The sequence below is a fragment of the Crocuta crocuta genome, unplaced genomic scaffold (assembly GCF_008692635.1).
Source record: "Crocuta crocuta isolate KB4526 unplaced genomic scaffold, BGI_CrCroc_1.0 scaffold16, whole genome shotgun sequence".
NCBI classification, from domain to species: domain Eukaryota; kingdom Metazoa; phylum Chordata; class Mammalia; order Carnivora; family Hyaenidae; genus Crocuta; species Crocuta crocuta.
The window spans coordinates 12,100,666-12,117,660 of NW_027531893.1; the positions used below are offsets into that span (position 1 = coordinate 12,100,666).

Genomic DNA, 16,995 nt, shown 5'->3' on the forward strand with positions numbered 1-16,995 from the left:
AACCGGGGGTCGCCTACCAACTTCAGGCCCAGAGGCACAGGGGTGAGGGAGAGAAAACAGCCTGGGTTAGGGTGGAGGTTCTCGACCTCAGGCGACTGGGCAACGTCTGGAGACATTTCCGGTTGTCAATGCAGAGCGTGCCACTCAGCATCCTACAATACACTGGCCTGCTCCTGTGAGAGAGAATGAGCCAGCCCCAAACAGCAGTAGTGAGAGAGTCCTGATTCGACCAAGGGGGTGAAGAGAAAGTCCAGAAAAGAGGTCCTGGAGACCAGGGACTTGTGCCATTGATGCAGGAGGCGGGGGTGTACCTCCCCCTCCCCCTCCCCCTCGCCCAAGGATGGGCTGGGAAGGGAAGCATCATTAAGGAAGCCACATGAGGGGATGAGGGGGCACCTGCGTGGCTCAGTTGGTTAAGCGACCGACTCTTGATTTCGGCTCAGGCTGTGATCTCATGGTTCATGAAATTGAACCCTATATTGGGCCCGGTGCTAAAAGCGCAGAGCCTGCTTGGGATTCTCTTTTAAAAAAAACAAAACAGAGGGCACGCTGCTCCAAGGCAGGGCCCCTGGTGGGTCTGCGGCCTGCTGGCACACAGTGGTGCTGCATAAGTGCCGGTGAGCAGGAACATCCTGGCCAGGAGCAAGGTGCCAGGGAAGGGGAGACCTCTGCAGCAGGAAGGAAACTCGCCGTGGGCACCAAGGCCCGTGAGCCGTACCTGAGCTTGCTCTTGAGCGCGTTCACCTCGCGGCCCATGGCCTCGTTGCTCTCCGTGGCTTCATCCAGCTCCCGCTGCAGCTTCCTGCGGTTGGCGTTGATGCGCTGGGACTCCTCCTCCGCCTCCTCCAGCTGCCTCTTGAGTTGCTTGACCCTGGCATTTCCTTTCTCTGCCTGTCAGGGAGAGGCCCGGGGGTGAGCAGGGGTGCTTTGAGGTTCCTGCTGGGCCAGGAGAGTCCAGGGGGCGAGTTGGGGCGCCTTGAGGACCCTACTGGCCCGGGGAAGGCNCCCCGGGTACCTGCTCCTTGTACTGCTCCGCCATCTTGCGCTCATCTTCCACCTGCAGCAGGACCTCCTTCAGCTTCTTGTCCTTCTGCTTCAGCGACTTGGTGGCGGCCTGCTTCTCTCTGCGGACACGGGGCGGGGGTGAAGTGGGGATGGCCTCCCTTGCAGACGGCACGTAGACCTGACCGGCGTCTTCCCCGCGGAGCCCCAGATCAGGGCTCGCCCCCCACATCAGACGCACAGCGCTGGGCCGTCAGCCCCGGCACCCGCCACCGCAGGGGCGAACCTCAAAGACACACTCGGGGAAGGAGGCTGGTCACCAAAGGGCGCAGACGTGGGACCCCACTTATGTGAAACGTCCAGAGGAGACGAGAGAGCTGGAAAGGAGATCCGTGGCTGCCACGGGCTGGGGGAGAGCGGGGTGTGGCCAAGGGGTATAAGGTGTCTCACTGAGGTGCTGAAATGTCCCGCGGTGGATGGTGCAGAGGGCGCAGCTCTCCGCGACTATACTAGAGGCTACTGACTTGTACACGTTAAAAGGCTGAATTTTCTGTGGTCTGAGTGAGCAAGAAAGCCACTACCAAAAAAACCCACAAGACTGGGTCAGAATCCTCGTAATCTCGTGGTCACAAATGGGCCGTGACCTTACTTCCCTTGCATGATGAAAGGCTTGACCATGTTGGCGTATGCCGAACGGGCATGCTGAACTGGACTTCCCTGGCTAGCGGAGAACACGACACCCGCAGACGCAGGCCGGGGGCAGCCAGTGTGCTCGCGGGAGGCCGGCGGACGACACGGAGGATCCCTGCCCTCGGAGCTGCTGGGAAGGGCCTTCTCGGGCCTCGGCTGCCTCGCTCCCGTGCCCACGCAGGGTTCTCCCCGCACGGCTGGGCCCGGGGACCGCTGAGCTTAGTTCACAGCCAAGACGGGGCCCGCGAGAGCCTGAGCCCCGACGGCCGGGGACTCGCTGGTCAGCAGGCCGTTCTTTGGAGCCCGCGCCCCACGTACCTGGCCTCCTGCTCCACCTGCTCCTCCAGCTGTGCGATCTTGGCCTCCAGCGCCGCAATGGTGGACTTGAACTTGGACCTGACGGCCCCCTCCATCTCCTGCAGCTTGCTGCGGAGCTCCTTGTTCTGCCGCTCCAACTGCTGCCTCGCACTCTCGTTCTTCTGGGCCATGCTGCGCTCCGTGGCCAGTTCGTTGCTGAGCTGCTCGGCCTGCGGAGGATGGTGAAGGGCATGAGACGGAGGGCACGGGCCAGGGCGGCTCCACTGGGATGACGGACCTCCCCTGTGGCCTCCAGCCTTGGTGGGCTTCTGCGTGGGTCCCTGGGCTGGAGCACCCAGGAGCCCTCCCCCGCCCCTCTGGCCACCAGCTCCTTCCTGGGCCTCTTGAAGGTGCAGCTCAAGAGGCAGCCTGTGGGGGCCACCCAGGCTGCCTGTCTCTAGGTCACACGGTGGGTCCCCGGCGCTATCATGGAGCTGGTGCTTAGTACTGTCACTGAGCTCTCAGTCCTGTAAGGCCGGGGCGTGAGGCTGGGGAGACGGCTAGAAGGAGACCCCCGCGCCCTTCCTCCATGCCCACGTTGTCTGCGGGAGGGAGTAGACGGTGCAGGCGCTGCGTGCCCACGAGGGGAGGGAGGGCGGGCCGCGGGGAGCAGATGCGCTCGACCCTTGCTCCTGTCTCCCTGCTCTCCTCCCCCCCAGCCCAGGCTTGCAGGGGACCAGGGTGCAGCACGGCCCAGCTCGGCTCCAGCCCGCACCTGCTGTGTGGCCTTCCGCACGCGGTCACTCATGGCCTCCATGTTGCCTTGCTCCTCCTCCAGCTCCTCCTCCAGCTGCGCAATCCGGGCCTCCAGGCGGCGCTTCTCATCCTGCAGTGTGTTCCTACGGGAAACGCGGGCGCATCTGGGGCTCCCGCCTCCCTCTGGCTTAGCAAAGTGCCTCTGTTTGGAGGAGCCATGTGATGCCTTTGACTTGCCCTCATTTATAAAAGGAAACTGAGGCCCAGAGAGGCTTAGAGACTTGTCTAAAGTCACACAGCTGAGAAGCAGGGAGCCAGGACTCCTATCCATTTGGTATTGGCAAAGCCGGGCCTGGAGTAAAAGACAGGTTCTCTCCTCTCGGGTGTCCCCCGCTGTCCCCTCCCCACCCTGCTGTTCATTCACAGTGAATCAAACTGGCTACATGCTCAAATGGGGTCAGGACCCCTGTGACAAGCTCAGCTGGACACTGTCATTTTCAGGAGTCTCTCCCAGGAGCTGCCTCTCCCTCCTCCTCTGAGCCTGGGACCCCCTCCTCCCTACGCGGCCCCATACCTTCCTGAGACGCTGCTGGCCAGCTCTTCCGCCAGCTCCTCCTTCTCCAAGTCGGCCTGTTTGCGAGCCCTCTCAGCCGCGGCCAGATCCTGGACAGCGTGGGGGAGGGAGGGAGGAAACCTCTTACCTGCCAGGCAAGGGCTGAACCCCAGGCGGAACCCACCTGCTCCTGGCCCCCAGCCATTCGTACGGCCACCCCGGAAAGCGGCCGGGCCGCCTCTGAGCTCGGGGGAGGCCCTGCATGTCCACGACAGGAGAATACCCCACTTCTGTCCCTGTCGTTACTCTAGGGGCCCGCCTGTGTGGGGTGCTGGGCGAGTGAAAGAGATCGTGGGTGCCCAGGGCTCCTCTGCCCACGATACCCCGTGCTGAGGCCCACAGGGAGAAGGTTCTACCTCCTGGAGCTGCATGAGGTCGGCTTCTAAACTCTTGGCTTTCTTCTCATTCTCTTTGGCCGTGGCAAAGATCTCATCTCTGGAGGCACGGGCATCTTCCAGCTCTCTCTGGAAGTCCTTCATCTGAGCCTGCGTGAGGCAACGAGCCAAGAGGTGCTTGCTTACTCACCGTCCTTCCCTGCCGGCCCCTCGGAAGTCCATGATGAAGCACAGAGAGGTCCCTGTGGCTTGGGCCTTGCCCACCACCACCTCACCGGGCCAGGCTGCGGTTAGGGGGCACCGGTCTAGATGGGCTCAGCAGACCTAACCCACGGCCATGTGGTCCGAGGGCCGTGGCCACATGCGTGGCAGTCGTGCCTTACCCAGGGCGGGACACAGCCCCCGTGACCGGCCTGCGTCCTGCTGCTGGTGCCCGGCCTCACCCACCTGCAGTTTTCGAAGCTGCTTGATGGCTTCTTCCCTGCCCTTGATGGCGGAGTCGGCCTGCAGCTCCAGGTCCTTGAGGTCCCCTTCCAGCTTCTTCTTGGCCGCGGCAGCCAGCGCCCGCTGCTTTCTCTCATCTTCCAGTTCTGTCTCGTACTCGTGCAGCTGAGCGAGGAGGAGAAGGGGCAGTGCTGGGCCGGGCCGTCCCTCGGAGGCCCTCCCCCCACCGCAGCCGGCATTCGGCGAGCTCCCGGGGAGGGGGGTGCACAGCCCCCACCCCAAGGTGGTCTGCCCCTCCCCGGGCTGCGGGCAGGTGAGAGAACCAAGTCTCCACCGGGCCAGGAAGGGGTCGTGGAAGGAGGGAAGCCGCACCCCTCCTTCCCTTTGCCGCTGTCCCGCACCCAGATTACCTGCCTCTGGAGCTGCCGCCTCTTCTCTTCGTTCTGCTCATCCCGGGCCTGGAGGTCGCGCTCAAACTGGCCCTTGAGGGCCTGCATGTTGACCTCGAGCCGTAGCTTGGCGTCCTCGGTGGCCTGTAGCTCGTCTTCCAGCTCCTCCAGCTGCGTCTTCATCTCCTCCATCTGCGTCTCCAGGGCCCGCTTGGACTTCTCCAGCTCATGGACCTTTCATGGGAGGGTTGGCTTCATGAAGACGGTCGGGCGAGCCCGTGGTGACAGGAAGCTCATCAAGGTCGGACAGATGGCTTTTGCCACCGCGGGATGCGTGGGCAAGAGTCAAGACCAGAGCCTCCCTCTGGGAACCCTGGAGTCAGACCCCGCCCCCCAGCTTCGTTTCCAACTGTTCCCATCTGTGTGACAGCCGGAGGGACTGCCTTCAGTCCTGACGCTCCTGTCCCGGGGAAGAGACTCGGAGTCCCCGCATCCCGCCCCAGGGACTAAGAAGTCGCAGGGAAGGGGGCCGGTGAAGCACGAACAGGCGGAGCCAGCGAGGAGCCACTTACGTTCTTGCCCACGTCATCCTTGGAGCTAACCAGGTCCTCCATCTCGGCTTTGAGCATTTTGTTGGTCCTCTCCAGTTCCTCCTTGGCCTCCAGGGCCTCCTCTAGGGCTCGTGCCAGGGACAAGGCCTTGGTTTCCTTTTCTCTGGCTTCTGCCTCGGCTCTGTCCCTTTCGTCCGCGTATTTGGAAGAGATGCTCTTCTCCTCGGCCAACAACTATGACACAACAGAAGCCCCAGCAGTGAGCCCGAGGCATCCCCGAATCCGCTTCCTGTCATTGCAGATTTATTCAGGGGCAGGTGCAGACATTAAGGTGTCTGCAAGGCGTGAATAAGGAGCGTCCTTCTGACTTCGAGGTGGACCTTCCTCAGAGTCAGCCTCCGGGGAGTCTGCGAGCTTTGAACTCACTATTGCTGCTCGTGTTGGTTCGCACATACTGCTAGTGAGGTCACAGTGACATCGAAATCCTGCCAGAGGCCAACCATTGTTTTTATCATGGCCACTCATCTCCAGCCCTCAAAAGGGCCCTCTGAGCCAGAGTAGGGAAAGGGTGAGTGTGGACAGAGCGGCACACACTCGGCCCTCTGCGTGGAGAGGCGGTTCACCCAACACTCCGGGCTGATGTTAATCTCATCCGCACAGAGAGCAGCACAGTGTGTGCATGGAAACATCCCAAAACCAGGCTTCTATTTTTTCTTTTAATGTTTTTACTTATTTTTGAAAGAGAGAGCATGAGCAGGGGAGGGTCAGAGAGAGGGAGACACAGAATCTGAAGCAGGCTCCAGGCTCTGAGCTGTCAGCACAAAGCCTGACGTGGGGCTCAGACCCACGAACCGTGAGATCATGACCTGAGCTGAAGTTGGATGCTTAACCGACTGAGCCACCCAGGCGCCCCAAAACCAGGCTTCTAGAAGTGAGCAAAGACAGGTAAGTAAGAGAGGCTCCCAAAAACAGCACAGTCAACAACACAGTATGTGACAGGAAATAAAAGAAGCCACCTCAAGCCCTCAGGCCGGTAATGGGACAGCAGCAGGGAAGCAGTGAAGACAGGCTGACCGCCTGACATGGAAAAGGGGAGAGGCAGCGTGTCACCCAGAAGCCCGGTCCTCTGAGCCCAGTTGGGGGGGTCAGTGAGCCCCCACATCTCCGGCACAGTCCCTGGATGGATTTTAGGAGAATCCCAAGTCACTTGCAAACCAAACCAGCTTTGCTAAATCTGACTAACATACTAAAAGCTGGCATTTGGGGGGGTTTGGGCCACACGGGAGTACTATGCATTTACCAGAACTCCAATGAGTGGATCCTTAAGACTTGTGCCTTTCCATGTATATACGTTTTTATCTCACAAGAAGCAAAATTATACGTTAAAGAAGAGCCCTAGATAAGACACAGGATGCTGGGGGCCGGGGGGGAGTCTGTACTTTGCTTGGAAATGCATCCAGTGACACATGCGGTTCATCCGAATTTGGATGAACGTGAGAGATCTGGTCCACGTGGGTGGGGTACAGGTGGTCACTGTTTAATGCTTTCAGCTTTGCTGTGCGTGAAATTCTCCTTCAGGAAATGTTAGGGGAAAGTGGTATCAAAAGGGTAGCCACGTTGAATTAGTTGGAGTATTCAGGAGGCGCTGGATTAATACTTGTGGAGTAAGTGGAATAAATCTCATTCCTTATCGGGCCGAGGAACTAAGGGCCCCCGGGGTGGCAGGTGGCCCTGGCGGGCGGGGTGTCTGGAAGTCGTGCTCGGAGCCCTGATGTTTCCTAACTTCCCTTGGGAGGGTGGGAGGCAGCTACGTGGCGGCCTCCCCGGCTGCTTCAAAGAGCCTCCTGCCCCCGCTGTGTCCGTGCGCCGAGCGGACGGCCCCCCAGCCCCTACCTGATCGAACTTCTTCTGCTTCTTTTCCAGGTTGGACACCAGTTGCCGCTGGTTGTCCAAATCGACGGCCAGGTCATCCAGCTCCTGCTGAAGCCTGTTCTTGGTCTTTTCCAATTTGTCATAAGCAGCCGCCTTCTCTTCGTACTGCTGGGTGAGGCCTTCGATTTCCTTCTGGAACCGCTTCTTGCCTTCTTCCAAGGCCTCCACGGTGCTGGCAAAGTCCTGCAGCTTCTTCTTCGAGTCGGAGAGCTGAAGGGGCAGCGTCGGGGTGCGGTCAGTGGGGGGCCACCGCGTGAGCCCCTTTCCGGACCCCACCCTCTCCTCCCGGAGGGGATTCAAGAGCAGGGGGAGCCCGTGAGCCCAACAAGATGGCGCCAGCGCTCCGCCGGCCGGCCGGGCTGGGGCCTGGGAAGGCCCGGACTCGCGGCCGGCACCTGGATGTTCAGGGTGGAGATGTGGCGCTCCAGGCTCTGCTTGGCCTCCGTCTCCTCGTCCAGCTGGTCTCGCAGGCTGTCCCTCTCGTCCTCCAGCTGACGCAGCTTGGTGGACACGTTCAGCTTCTGTCTGGTTTCTTCTTGGAGCAGCTCCTGCGAAAGGCCACACGGAAGTCCCGGGGCCCCACCCCCAGGAAGGCCACGGCCCAGCTCCCTCTGGGTGACGGGGCAGAATACCCACCTGGGTGTCCTGGAGCTGGGACCCGAGGGATGCCACATCCTTGGCCAGTTTTATGGCCTTGCCCTCGGCCTCGTTGAGCATCCCGGTGACACTCTCCACTTCATTCTGAGGGCGCCAAGACACTGCGTTAGAGCCCTCGAGAACAGCGTCCTTACGAAGGACTCCCATGATGCATGAGCTTGGGGGCCTGGTTATGGCAGCGCCACGGCCCCCAAGGGAAGAGGAGCACCTACAAGTTGGGAACCGCTTGGAGCCCCAGACTGTGTTGACCGGTCCCTGATCCCACCAGATGGATCCTGGATCCCTGCCAAGGTTGGCAAAAATGAAGCAGCAGGTTGGAGAGTCGAGGCAAGTCGCCTGCTCGCTAACGTTGGAGAAGAAGATCCAGGTGGCACCTCTACTTCCTGAGGCCTGTTCCCACCACCCTCTTCCTCACCTCTACTCTTTGCCCTTTCATTGACCTTTATGCCCCAAACCAGAGACACAGACACTCAAGGTAAGAAGCCCTCTACTGAATTCTCCCTGTGTCCCCGGGCAGGTCTTTCCGGAGGCATCCGCTGACCGTCTGTCCTCTCCCACTTACAACGAGGATGTGAATGATCTAGACTCTACTCCAAGACACTGCCTGTGAGAGCAGCACCCCTGCTCTCAACCGCATGTGGGAAGAAGTGCTAGTTAATGCTTCCCCGGCCCCGCAGCCCCAGGCTGGACGCACATTAAGTGTTTATCCAAAGTCGGCCTGGATCCCATGAATGGGCGTCGGGCCAAATATCACCGTCAAAGCTAACCAAGACCAAAGACAGACCTTGTCACTGCTCAGCCTGAAACCCACCAATGGCTTCCTGTCACACAGAATAAAGACACACGTACATATGATAGGGCCTCAAAGGCCCTGTGGCCTCTGGCCACAACCTCCCTCCCTAGTCCCGTCTTGTACCACGTTTCCCCTGCCAGCTCAGCGCTCTAGCTCCACTTCCGTGATCTCTTCTGATTTCCCACTAACCACTGGGCCTTTGCACATGCTGTCCCCTCTGCCTGGCAGACCTCTGTGTATCTCAGATGATACCTTCTTCTTCGGGAAGCCTTTCCCGACTCCTCCTCCCACAGACCAGACCCCACCCCCCACCCCCGTTACGTACAGCGTCGTTCTACACTCATTCATGGAATAATAAACGCGCTTCCCTCCACTAGGCCGGAGTTCTGCGGGGGCAGGGACCGTGTCTCTCTTGCTGTTGTATCTCAGGGCTAAACAGGGTGCCTGGCCTACAGCACATACTCCTCTACTTGTTGAATGAGCAAATGAAGGCCTTTCAAGAGTGACTCGAAGAGAGACACCCTCTCTTCTCCTCGAGGGACCGAACAAAAGGGAGCCGGCTCGCTTTGCAGCCAGAGAGCCTCCGGCCAGCGGGGGAGGGCCGCTCACCTGCAGCTTGTGGACCTTGTCGTTGAGCTCGGCCCGGGCCCGCTCCCCGTCGCTGCACTTGGACTGCAGCTCCTGCAGCTGCACCTCCAGCTTCTTCTTCTTGTGCTCCACCTCCTGCTTCGCCTGGCTCAGGACCCGCAGCTCCCCGGCCAGGTCCGCGTTCTCCTTCTCCAGCGTCTGCTTGCTCTTGTCCAGGTTGGCCTTGGCCTGGCCGGGAAAAGCGGTTTCGGCTAAGGACCTAACAGCCTCACTGGCGGATCTTGCTCCTCCCCCCCCACCCCATGGTCAGGTAGGTCCCGGGACGTGCGTGTCCCCTCGGGGGACAGATGCAGCGGCAGTGGGGGGGGGGGCGCACAGTCACCGTGGGACACTTTGCAAAGCCCACAGGCTGCAAGCCAGCATTCCACGAGCTACATCCAACCCGCCGTCCTGTCCCATTTGACCTATTCTTGTTGACAACAGGGAATAAAGGAAATAAAACAACTGGATTCCAGCTTCTTTTTTAAAAACTCTAGCGTTCTCTGTCATGACAGGTGGTGGTTACACAAATGCATACGTTTGTCAAAATTACTTGAACTATCCGGTTACAATTGGCGAGTCTTACTGCACATACCTCAGTCATTCTGACTTTTAAAAACCAAGCTAGGGGCACCCAGGGGGGCTCAGTCCATTAAGTGTCCAACTCCGGATTTCGGCTCAGGTCACCATCTCACAGATCGTGGGACTGAGCCCCACACCTAGCTCCGCGCTGACAGCCCAGAGCCTGCTTGGGGTTCTCTCTCTGCCTCTCTCTCCAACCCTTCCTTCTCTCTCTACCCACCCCCCTCAACAAACAAACATTAAAAAGAAAAAACAAAAAAAACAAAACCCAAGCTAAAGACAAACATCATCCCCGGTGGGAAGAAGTGAGAGCTTTCCCCTAAAATCAGGAACCAGACAAGGGTACACACTCTCACCACGTTTATGCTACATAATAACAGAACAGGAAATGTATGTGTGAGGTGACACTTAGCAAAATCTTATCTGTCCAGAGAGTGGACACAATGTTAAAGGTCTGTATCCAGCTCCCTCTTGAGGATGTGAACAAGAGTCCTTTAATTCCTCTGGCAGCTGCAGGGGGCTCAGTCCTTTCCCGCAAGTATCGGGCACACAGTCGGTGCTACCTAAGGGACTGTTGCCATTATTTTCTTGTACAAGAAAATCTGAGATTCTCATAGAAGAGGCGCAAAGGTGCTCAGTAAACCAGCTCAGGGAAGACCGGTCCCCTTGGCTGGTGAGAGAAACAAACACAAGCTCCCAACAATGTTTAGGTAATACTTTGCCCATTTAGTCTAGCTGCCGGGGGGGTGGGGGGGGAGAGTAGGGGTATCTAGAACGTGCAGGGATTGGGGAAGCCGTAGTGCTGAGGGTGATGTAACTCAGATCTTCAGGGACACCATCCGGATGTCACAAGCTAAAAACGCTCACCCCGGGGAAGGAAACAAAAGGTAATTCTCCCGAGAGAGAGGAAGTTTTGGGTGTAATGCATTCAGACTAGAGGTATCTAACTAACTGCCTTGAACCCCACACACCCCAAAGAGCCAAGCACGAGATAAAAAGAATGATTAAATCCAGTCATTCTCAAACTGCTGGAGAGCGGGCTGCTTTCCTCCAGTCGGCAGAGGAATTAAGATCTAGGGGCACCTGGGTGGCTCAGTCGGTTAAGCGTCCGACTTCGGCTCAGGTCGTGATCTCACGGTTCATGGGTTTGTGCCCTGTGTCGGGCTCTGTGCTGACACGTCAGAGCCTGGAGTCTGCTTCCGATTCTGTATCTCCCTCTCTCTCTGACTCTCCCCTGCTCACACTGTCTCTCTCTCTCTCTCTCTCTCAGAAATGAATAAAAAAACATTAAAATTTTTTTTAAAAGATAAAAAGGATGTTCTCCATCTTAAGTGATCCAGAAGTTTTTCTAAAATGTTGCTTGGGGAGGGGGGGAAGGGGGGGATTATGGTGGACCCTGCCCTGGAGAGGGTAAGAGGTGGTATCAGCCTCACTGCCTGGGCTCACATCATGGCTCTGTCACTAGCTGTGTGACCGTGGGCAAGTCTCATCACCTCTAGACACTTTTTTTTAATGTTTATTTTTGAGACGGAGCATGCATGGGGGAGGGGCAGAGAGCGAAAGAGAAGAAGCAGGTTCCAGGCTCTGAGCTGTCAGCACAGAGCCCAACGCGGGGCTTGAACTCACAGCTGTGAGATCATGACCTGAGCCGAAGTTGGATGCTTAATTGACGGAGTCCCTTGGGTGTTCCCACCTCCAGACAGTCTTGACCTCAGTTTCCCCTTGTGTAAAATGGGCGCAGCAGTACCTACGTCATCAGTGATGCAAGGATTCAGGGTTACAGGCACGGCTGCCACCACCGTCATGAGGCTCTTGTGTGGCTTGCTACTTGTCTTAGCACAGACCCTGATGCGCAGTTACGTGAAGCGGGCGGCATACGCGCTCCTGTGAGTTGTCACACAGGCACACGCACACGCCACAGCTCACCCGCTTGAACTGCTCCAGCTGCTCGGTGAGCTCCTCCACCGCCTGCGTGTGCTTCTGCCTCATCTCCTGCACCTGCGCCTCGTGCGACCGTGTCTCCTCGTCCAGGGCCTTCTTCAGCACCGTCACCTCTTGCTCCCTCTTGGCCCTGGGCGGGAAGAACACAGCGGCTGGCAGTCAGGTGGAGACTGGGGCTCACCTCCGACAGTGCTGAGCAAAGGAACGAGAGCTCTCCCAGGACGCAGAGCTGAATTCTCCACCATCGGCCCTCCTGGCTGTGTGACCTTGACTGAGTCACCTAACCTCTCTGGACCTGGCATTTCCTCAGCTGCAAGGTAAACAGCATGTTACCCGCCCAGAAACTCTCAAGGCCAGCAAGTAAATACACAAAATACTCAATATCATGTTGAAAGAACATCTGTGAATTGCAAAATGTTCCTCAAATATTAATATTGGCTCTTATTTATTGAGCTTACTTACTATATGCCAGGCCTTGACCTAGGCTCTCTTTTTTTTTAATGTTTATTTATTTCTGAGAAAGAGAAGGAGAGTGTGAGCAGGAGAGGGCCAGAGAGAGAGGGAGACACAGAATTGGAAGCAGGTTTCAGGCTCTGAGCTGTCAGCACAGAGCCCGACACAAGGCTCGAACTCGTGAACCACAAGATGGTGACCTGAGCTGAAGTCAGACGCTCAACCACCTGAGCCCCCCAGGTGCCCCTGACCTAAGTTCTGACATCAGACATCATCTTAGTTATCTTCAGAGTGACCCTTAGAGGCAGATATATTAATTTTCCCAATTTACAGATGAGAAATCTAAGGTAAGAGAGCCTTAGCCCATGTTGGTACATCCACTGTGTGACAGAACCAGAATCTGAACCTGAATGATCTGGCTTTGAGCCCGTGTGTTTGAAAATTGCACTGAGGGCTTTTCTGTAACGTTGGCCAGGTGGGAAGGGGGCAGAGAACTGCTGGCTTCTACGCCCAGGTGAGGGATGTGGCACAAAACCGCAAGTGCGGGAAATCCACCTCACAGTTACCACGGCACCTGATGCAGGAAGCACTCAAGGCATCTGTATGTTTCTTGAATGAATAAGTGACCTACGTTCACTGAACTCAGCATTCATTATCTAGCAGGTGACCTGTGTTTGTTGTGGGTTTGTTTTGGGGTGTTTCTTTCATTGCTGGTGTCTGTTAGCCTGCAGCAAATCTTAAAGACCAATCCAACAAACGTTATTTTAAAAAGCTGGGGTGCCTGGGTGACTTAGTCAGTTGAGTGTCTGACTTTCGCTTAGGTCATGATCTCCCAGCTCGTGAGTAGGAGACCCGCATCGGGCTCCACAACTCAGAGTGCAGAGCCTGCTTGGGATTCTCTCTCCCTCTCCGTTTCTCTCTGCCCCTCCCCTGCTTGCACACTCTCCCTCAACATTAAAAAACTGATTAAAAAAACTGATTAAAAAAAACTGATTAAAAAAAAAAAGTCCAAGGTGGTAAGNTCATTCAGGGCTCGCCCTTTCCCACCGGCCGCCTGATGCATGCTGGGAGTGTGTGGGGGGGCCCACCTGAGCTCCTGCTGCGTGGCCGTGCTGTCCAGCGTGTCCTCCAGCTCCGTCTTGAGCGCCTCCAGCTCCTCCCCCAGGTCCCGCTTCTGCTTCTCGGCCTTGTTTCTGGCGGCCCGCTCCGAGTCCAGGTCCTCCTGCAGGTCTGAGATGTGACTCTCCAGCTCGCGGATCTTCTTCAGAGCATTGTTCTTCTGAGCAATCTCGTCGTCAAGCCTGCGGGCGACACATGGCCACGGTCAAGCCCCTGAGATCCCACACGGGCCGTGTCCCTGAGCCACAGAGGACCCCCTCCTGCCAGCTCGGACTGCTTGCGGATGAGGACTTGTCTGATGTCAAAACACACACTGTGTGTGTGTGTGTGTGCGTGCATGCATGTGTGTGTGTGTGTGTGTGAGAGAGAGAGAGAGAGAGAGAGAATGCATGCAGAGCACGGCCTCAGACTAGCAAGGTGCCTAGTATACAGCAGGCGCTTAACAGATGCTTTGTGAACACCGGACAATTATTTCTCCCTGGCAACTGTTTTCCTCCGCTGCTCTGCTCTAACGGTGGCTGGGGACCTGCTGCACGGAAAGCACGTGGCCGGGTGCTGCTTGGGGAGGTGTTAAAACCAGGGCCCCCCATGTGGGGGAGGCGGCAATTGTGGGTCAAGGTGGGACGTGAGAAGCATTGTCCAATTGGGCGGGAGCGCGTGACGACCTCCTGACACATCGTGGAGCCGGCTCTCGTGCTGCCGTGACGGATGGAAAGGGANGGGGAGGAGGGACACACAGAGAGAGGGTGGGTTTGGCAGGAAGAGAAGAAAGTCAGCAGCATCATTCTGAAAGTGCAAGCAGGGCAGGCGCCCAGGAGGACGGAGGCCTGCCTGGAGGAGGAGGCAACACACAAGACACCAGGATGCGCCCCCGCCGTGGGCCACCTGCTCAGGGCCGCCTGCAGCTCCTCCTCCTTCTTGGCCAGCTGCATTTTGAGCTCGGCGATCTGTGCCTGAAGGTCCACGATCTGCTCGTGGAAGTCGCTGGCCTCACCCTCCAGCTTCCTCTTCAGCTTCTCTAGCTCTTGCCGGTTCTTCTCCTCCTTCCTTAGCCGCACTGTGACAAAGCCAGGGGCCCCTCAGGACGCGGAAGCTACCGGAGAGGCGCCCGGAGGACAAGCCTTTCTGCTCGGGCAGCTCGCGAACACGCACGCACGCACACACACACACACACACGTGCATGCCCGCACCCGGCCCTATGGGCGACTGTCGGGGCCCAGACCCCTCTCTCACGGGAAGAAAGCCAGTGCTGATGATGAAAAGCACCCTTCCTTGGAAACCAAGTTGACAATAAACTATTTGTAAAAAATTTTAAAAAATTAAAAAATAAAATAAAAAAAGAAAAGCACCCTTCTTATGACTGGCAGATTGGCCTGGGAGCCTGGGGAGGGTTGTACCTCCCCATAAAAAACGCGACACGCGCAGCTCTGCTCGCCGATTTTCCCAGCTTTCCCACGTCCATTTGAACCCCTGTCTGGGGTCGCTGGTTTACCTTCCAGTTCTGAAATCATAGATTCGTGCTTGTTTTTTAGCTTGGTAAGGTTCTTGGCCTTTTCCTCCTCTTCCGCGAGATTTGTTGTTAAGTCACTAATCCTCTCTTCGAGGAGTTTTCGCTCCTTTTTGGGAAAAGAAAGAGAAATGTCGGGAGCTTTTTTTTTTTCCCGCTTCTCCAGGATCTGCCTTTCACTTTTAGTAATTTCCAGATCAGCAGTTGGCAGGAACCCCACACGAACACCAAGTGCCGCCTTAGGTTTTAAAATGATAGGGAGAAGTTCCTTAACGGTAACTCCCTATAACCCAGTCACTTCTCATCCCGTGCGACCTCTCCCCTCCTACTTCATGTTCTGGGCAGGCGCACTCTCTTCCCTTATGAGCACATGTCAGCTGCTCTCTGCCACAGGGCCTTTGCATAGATAGGACCATCTGTTGAGCTGTCCCCCCGCTCCCCCTTCCACCCACTCTACATTTGTCAGGTTCCCGCTTCGATGCCACTTCCCCCAGGAAGCCTTCCCTGAATACCTTATTTCCATCCCCTAGTGCTGGGGGGTAGGGGTGACCTATGCATTCCAGTTTACACGGGGACTTCTCCAGTTTGGGTGCTGAAAAGTCCCACCTCCCAGGAAGCCCTGAGTCCCAGGCAAACCGGGAGAGCCTGTCACTACCTGGAAGCCGTCCGCGAGAATGAGGGGGAGGCCCCACATCTCAGGCACACGTGGCTGACTTCGCACAGCTAGGGGGGGCCCTGCTGGCACTGAGTTTCTGAGAGCTGCCCGTGGCAGTCCCGGTGCTGGTGGGACCTCCGGGGACCCTGTCCAGGGCCCGCCTGTATCTGGACGGCAGTCAGAGGCCACCTCCCACTGGCCCGGCCTCCAGCCCCTGGTATTTGGCCGGGAGGGACACGTGTCTGGAGCCCCCGCCGCAGAGCCCGCCGTGTTCATTGCAGACGCCGGCCGCTACTCACTTTCGACAGCTTATTGTTCTGATCATCCATGACCAGAATATCGTCCTCTAGTTTCTTGATCTTGGCCTCGGCCGTGACCTTCTCGAGCTGTAACTTCTGCCTCGCCGCTTCCTCCTCCTCCAGCTGCTCTTCCAGGTCCTTTGTGGGGGAAGGGGAAAAAAAATCACAGCCTCGTTCGCCACGGAATCCCTTTCTGGGAGCTCTGGGGACTGACCCACACGAGAGGCTGGGCCCCCTCGCCCCCGTGCTCTGTGGTCTCCTTTTACTGGAAATGAAAGTTTTGGGAAACCACTTGGCTTCGTGGGGCCTCGGTTTTCCCCATCCATTGAATGGGAAGAGTAGATACTGTGGAGGTTTCGAACTATGTCCACAAAGTCTTTGGTAGTCTTCCCTTCAGGAGGTGGAGGCTGATTGCTCTCCCCCTCCGTGTGGGCTGGACTTAGGTACTGGGGCTGGACTTGGATAAGTGCTTCTAACAGATAAAATCCAGAAGAAGCCACAGAACGTAAGCTACGGAGATTAGGCTCTAAGAGGCACCGCGGCCGCCACCTCCCCTCTTCCCTCTCTGGATTCACCCCTTGGAGGGGGGGAGCCGGCCACTGCATAGTGGGGACCCTCCAGCGGCCTCAAGGAGAAGCCCCCCAGTGAGGAAGGAAAGCTTCTTGCCGACAGCCGCGGGAGTGAGCCACGGGGACGGGGGGGTCCTCCAGCCCGGGCGGGGCTCACCTCCTTCTGTAAGCCAGAACCCCTGGCTGGGCCACTCTCGGACTCCTGACCCCGTAACGCAACGGCTGCCACGATGTGGGGGGCTTTGTCACAGCAACAGCTAACAAACGCAACTGCCCCTCGCGCGGGCGTGCGTATGACAAGGTTCTCACGCGCGGAGCGCAGGGCAGAACGGAGCTGGCTCTCCGGGAGACCTGTGTTCAAGTCCCCACCCTGGCCGGGTGGCCCGGGGCAAACTGCCATTCCTCTCCAGCCCTCAGTCCCCACACCTGTCCCACGGGGACACCCAGGACCGCGCGCCGCTCACAGGCGGCGAAGGCCAAGCCACGCGGCAGCCGCCGCGCGCGGCCGCCGCAGGGCCTTACCAGCATCTGCTGGGCCATCTTCTTCTTCTCGGCCTGCAGCTGCTGGCCCCGGTCCTCCTCCTCCTCCAGGCGGGCCTCCATCTCGTGCAGTATCTCCTCCAGCTCCTGCTTCTTAGCGGCCAGGCGGACCCGCATCTCCTCGGCCTCGGCGTATAGCTCCGTCTCTGCCTGCAGCTGCTCCTGAAGCACGTTCTTCTCCTCGGCCAGCTGCACGCAGGGGGGAGGCAGGCGGCCGCTGAGCCCCGCGGGGGCAGGGCCCGCA

At 57.9% G+C, this 16,995-nt stretch overlaps 1 protein-coding gene across 1 annotated transcript in view; it reads right to left on the minus strand.

The window, feature by feature from the left end:
• Positions 1–16,995, minus strand: part of MYH11 (myosin heavy chain 11) — a 102,740-nt gene that overhangs the window by 7,230 nt on the left and 78,515 nt on the right. Inside the window, 19 exon segments of the mRNA XM_077773193.1 lie at positions 719–891; positions 1,016–1,124; positions 2,011–2,219; positions 2,765–2,888; positions 3,320–3,408; positions 3,715–3,843; positions 4,141–4,302; positions 4,548–4,760; positions 5,099–5,311; positions 6,971–7,219; positions 7,405–7,557; positions 7,646–7,750; positions 9,069–9,275; positions 11,595–11,739; positions 13,151–13,363; positions 14,067–14,238; positions 14,674–14,797; positions 15,643–15,780; positions 16,734–16,940. Coding sequence (XP_077629319.1) covers positions 719–891; positions 1,016–1,124; positions 2,011–2,219; positions 2,765–2,888; positions 3,320–3,408; positions 3,715–3,843; positions 4,141–4,302; positions 4,548–4,760; positions 5,099–5,311; positions 6,971–7,219; positions 7,405–7,557; positions 7,646–7,750; positions 9,069–9,275; positions 11,595–11,739; positions 13,151–13,363; positions 14,067–14,238; positions 14,674–14,797; positions 15,643–15,780; positions 16,734–16,940 — 3,134 coding nt within the window.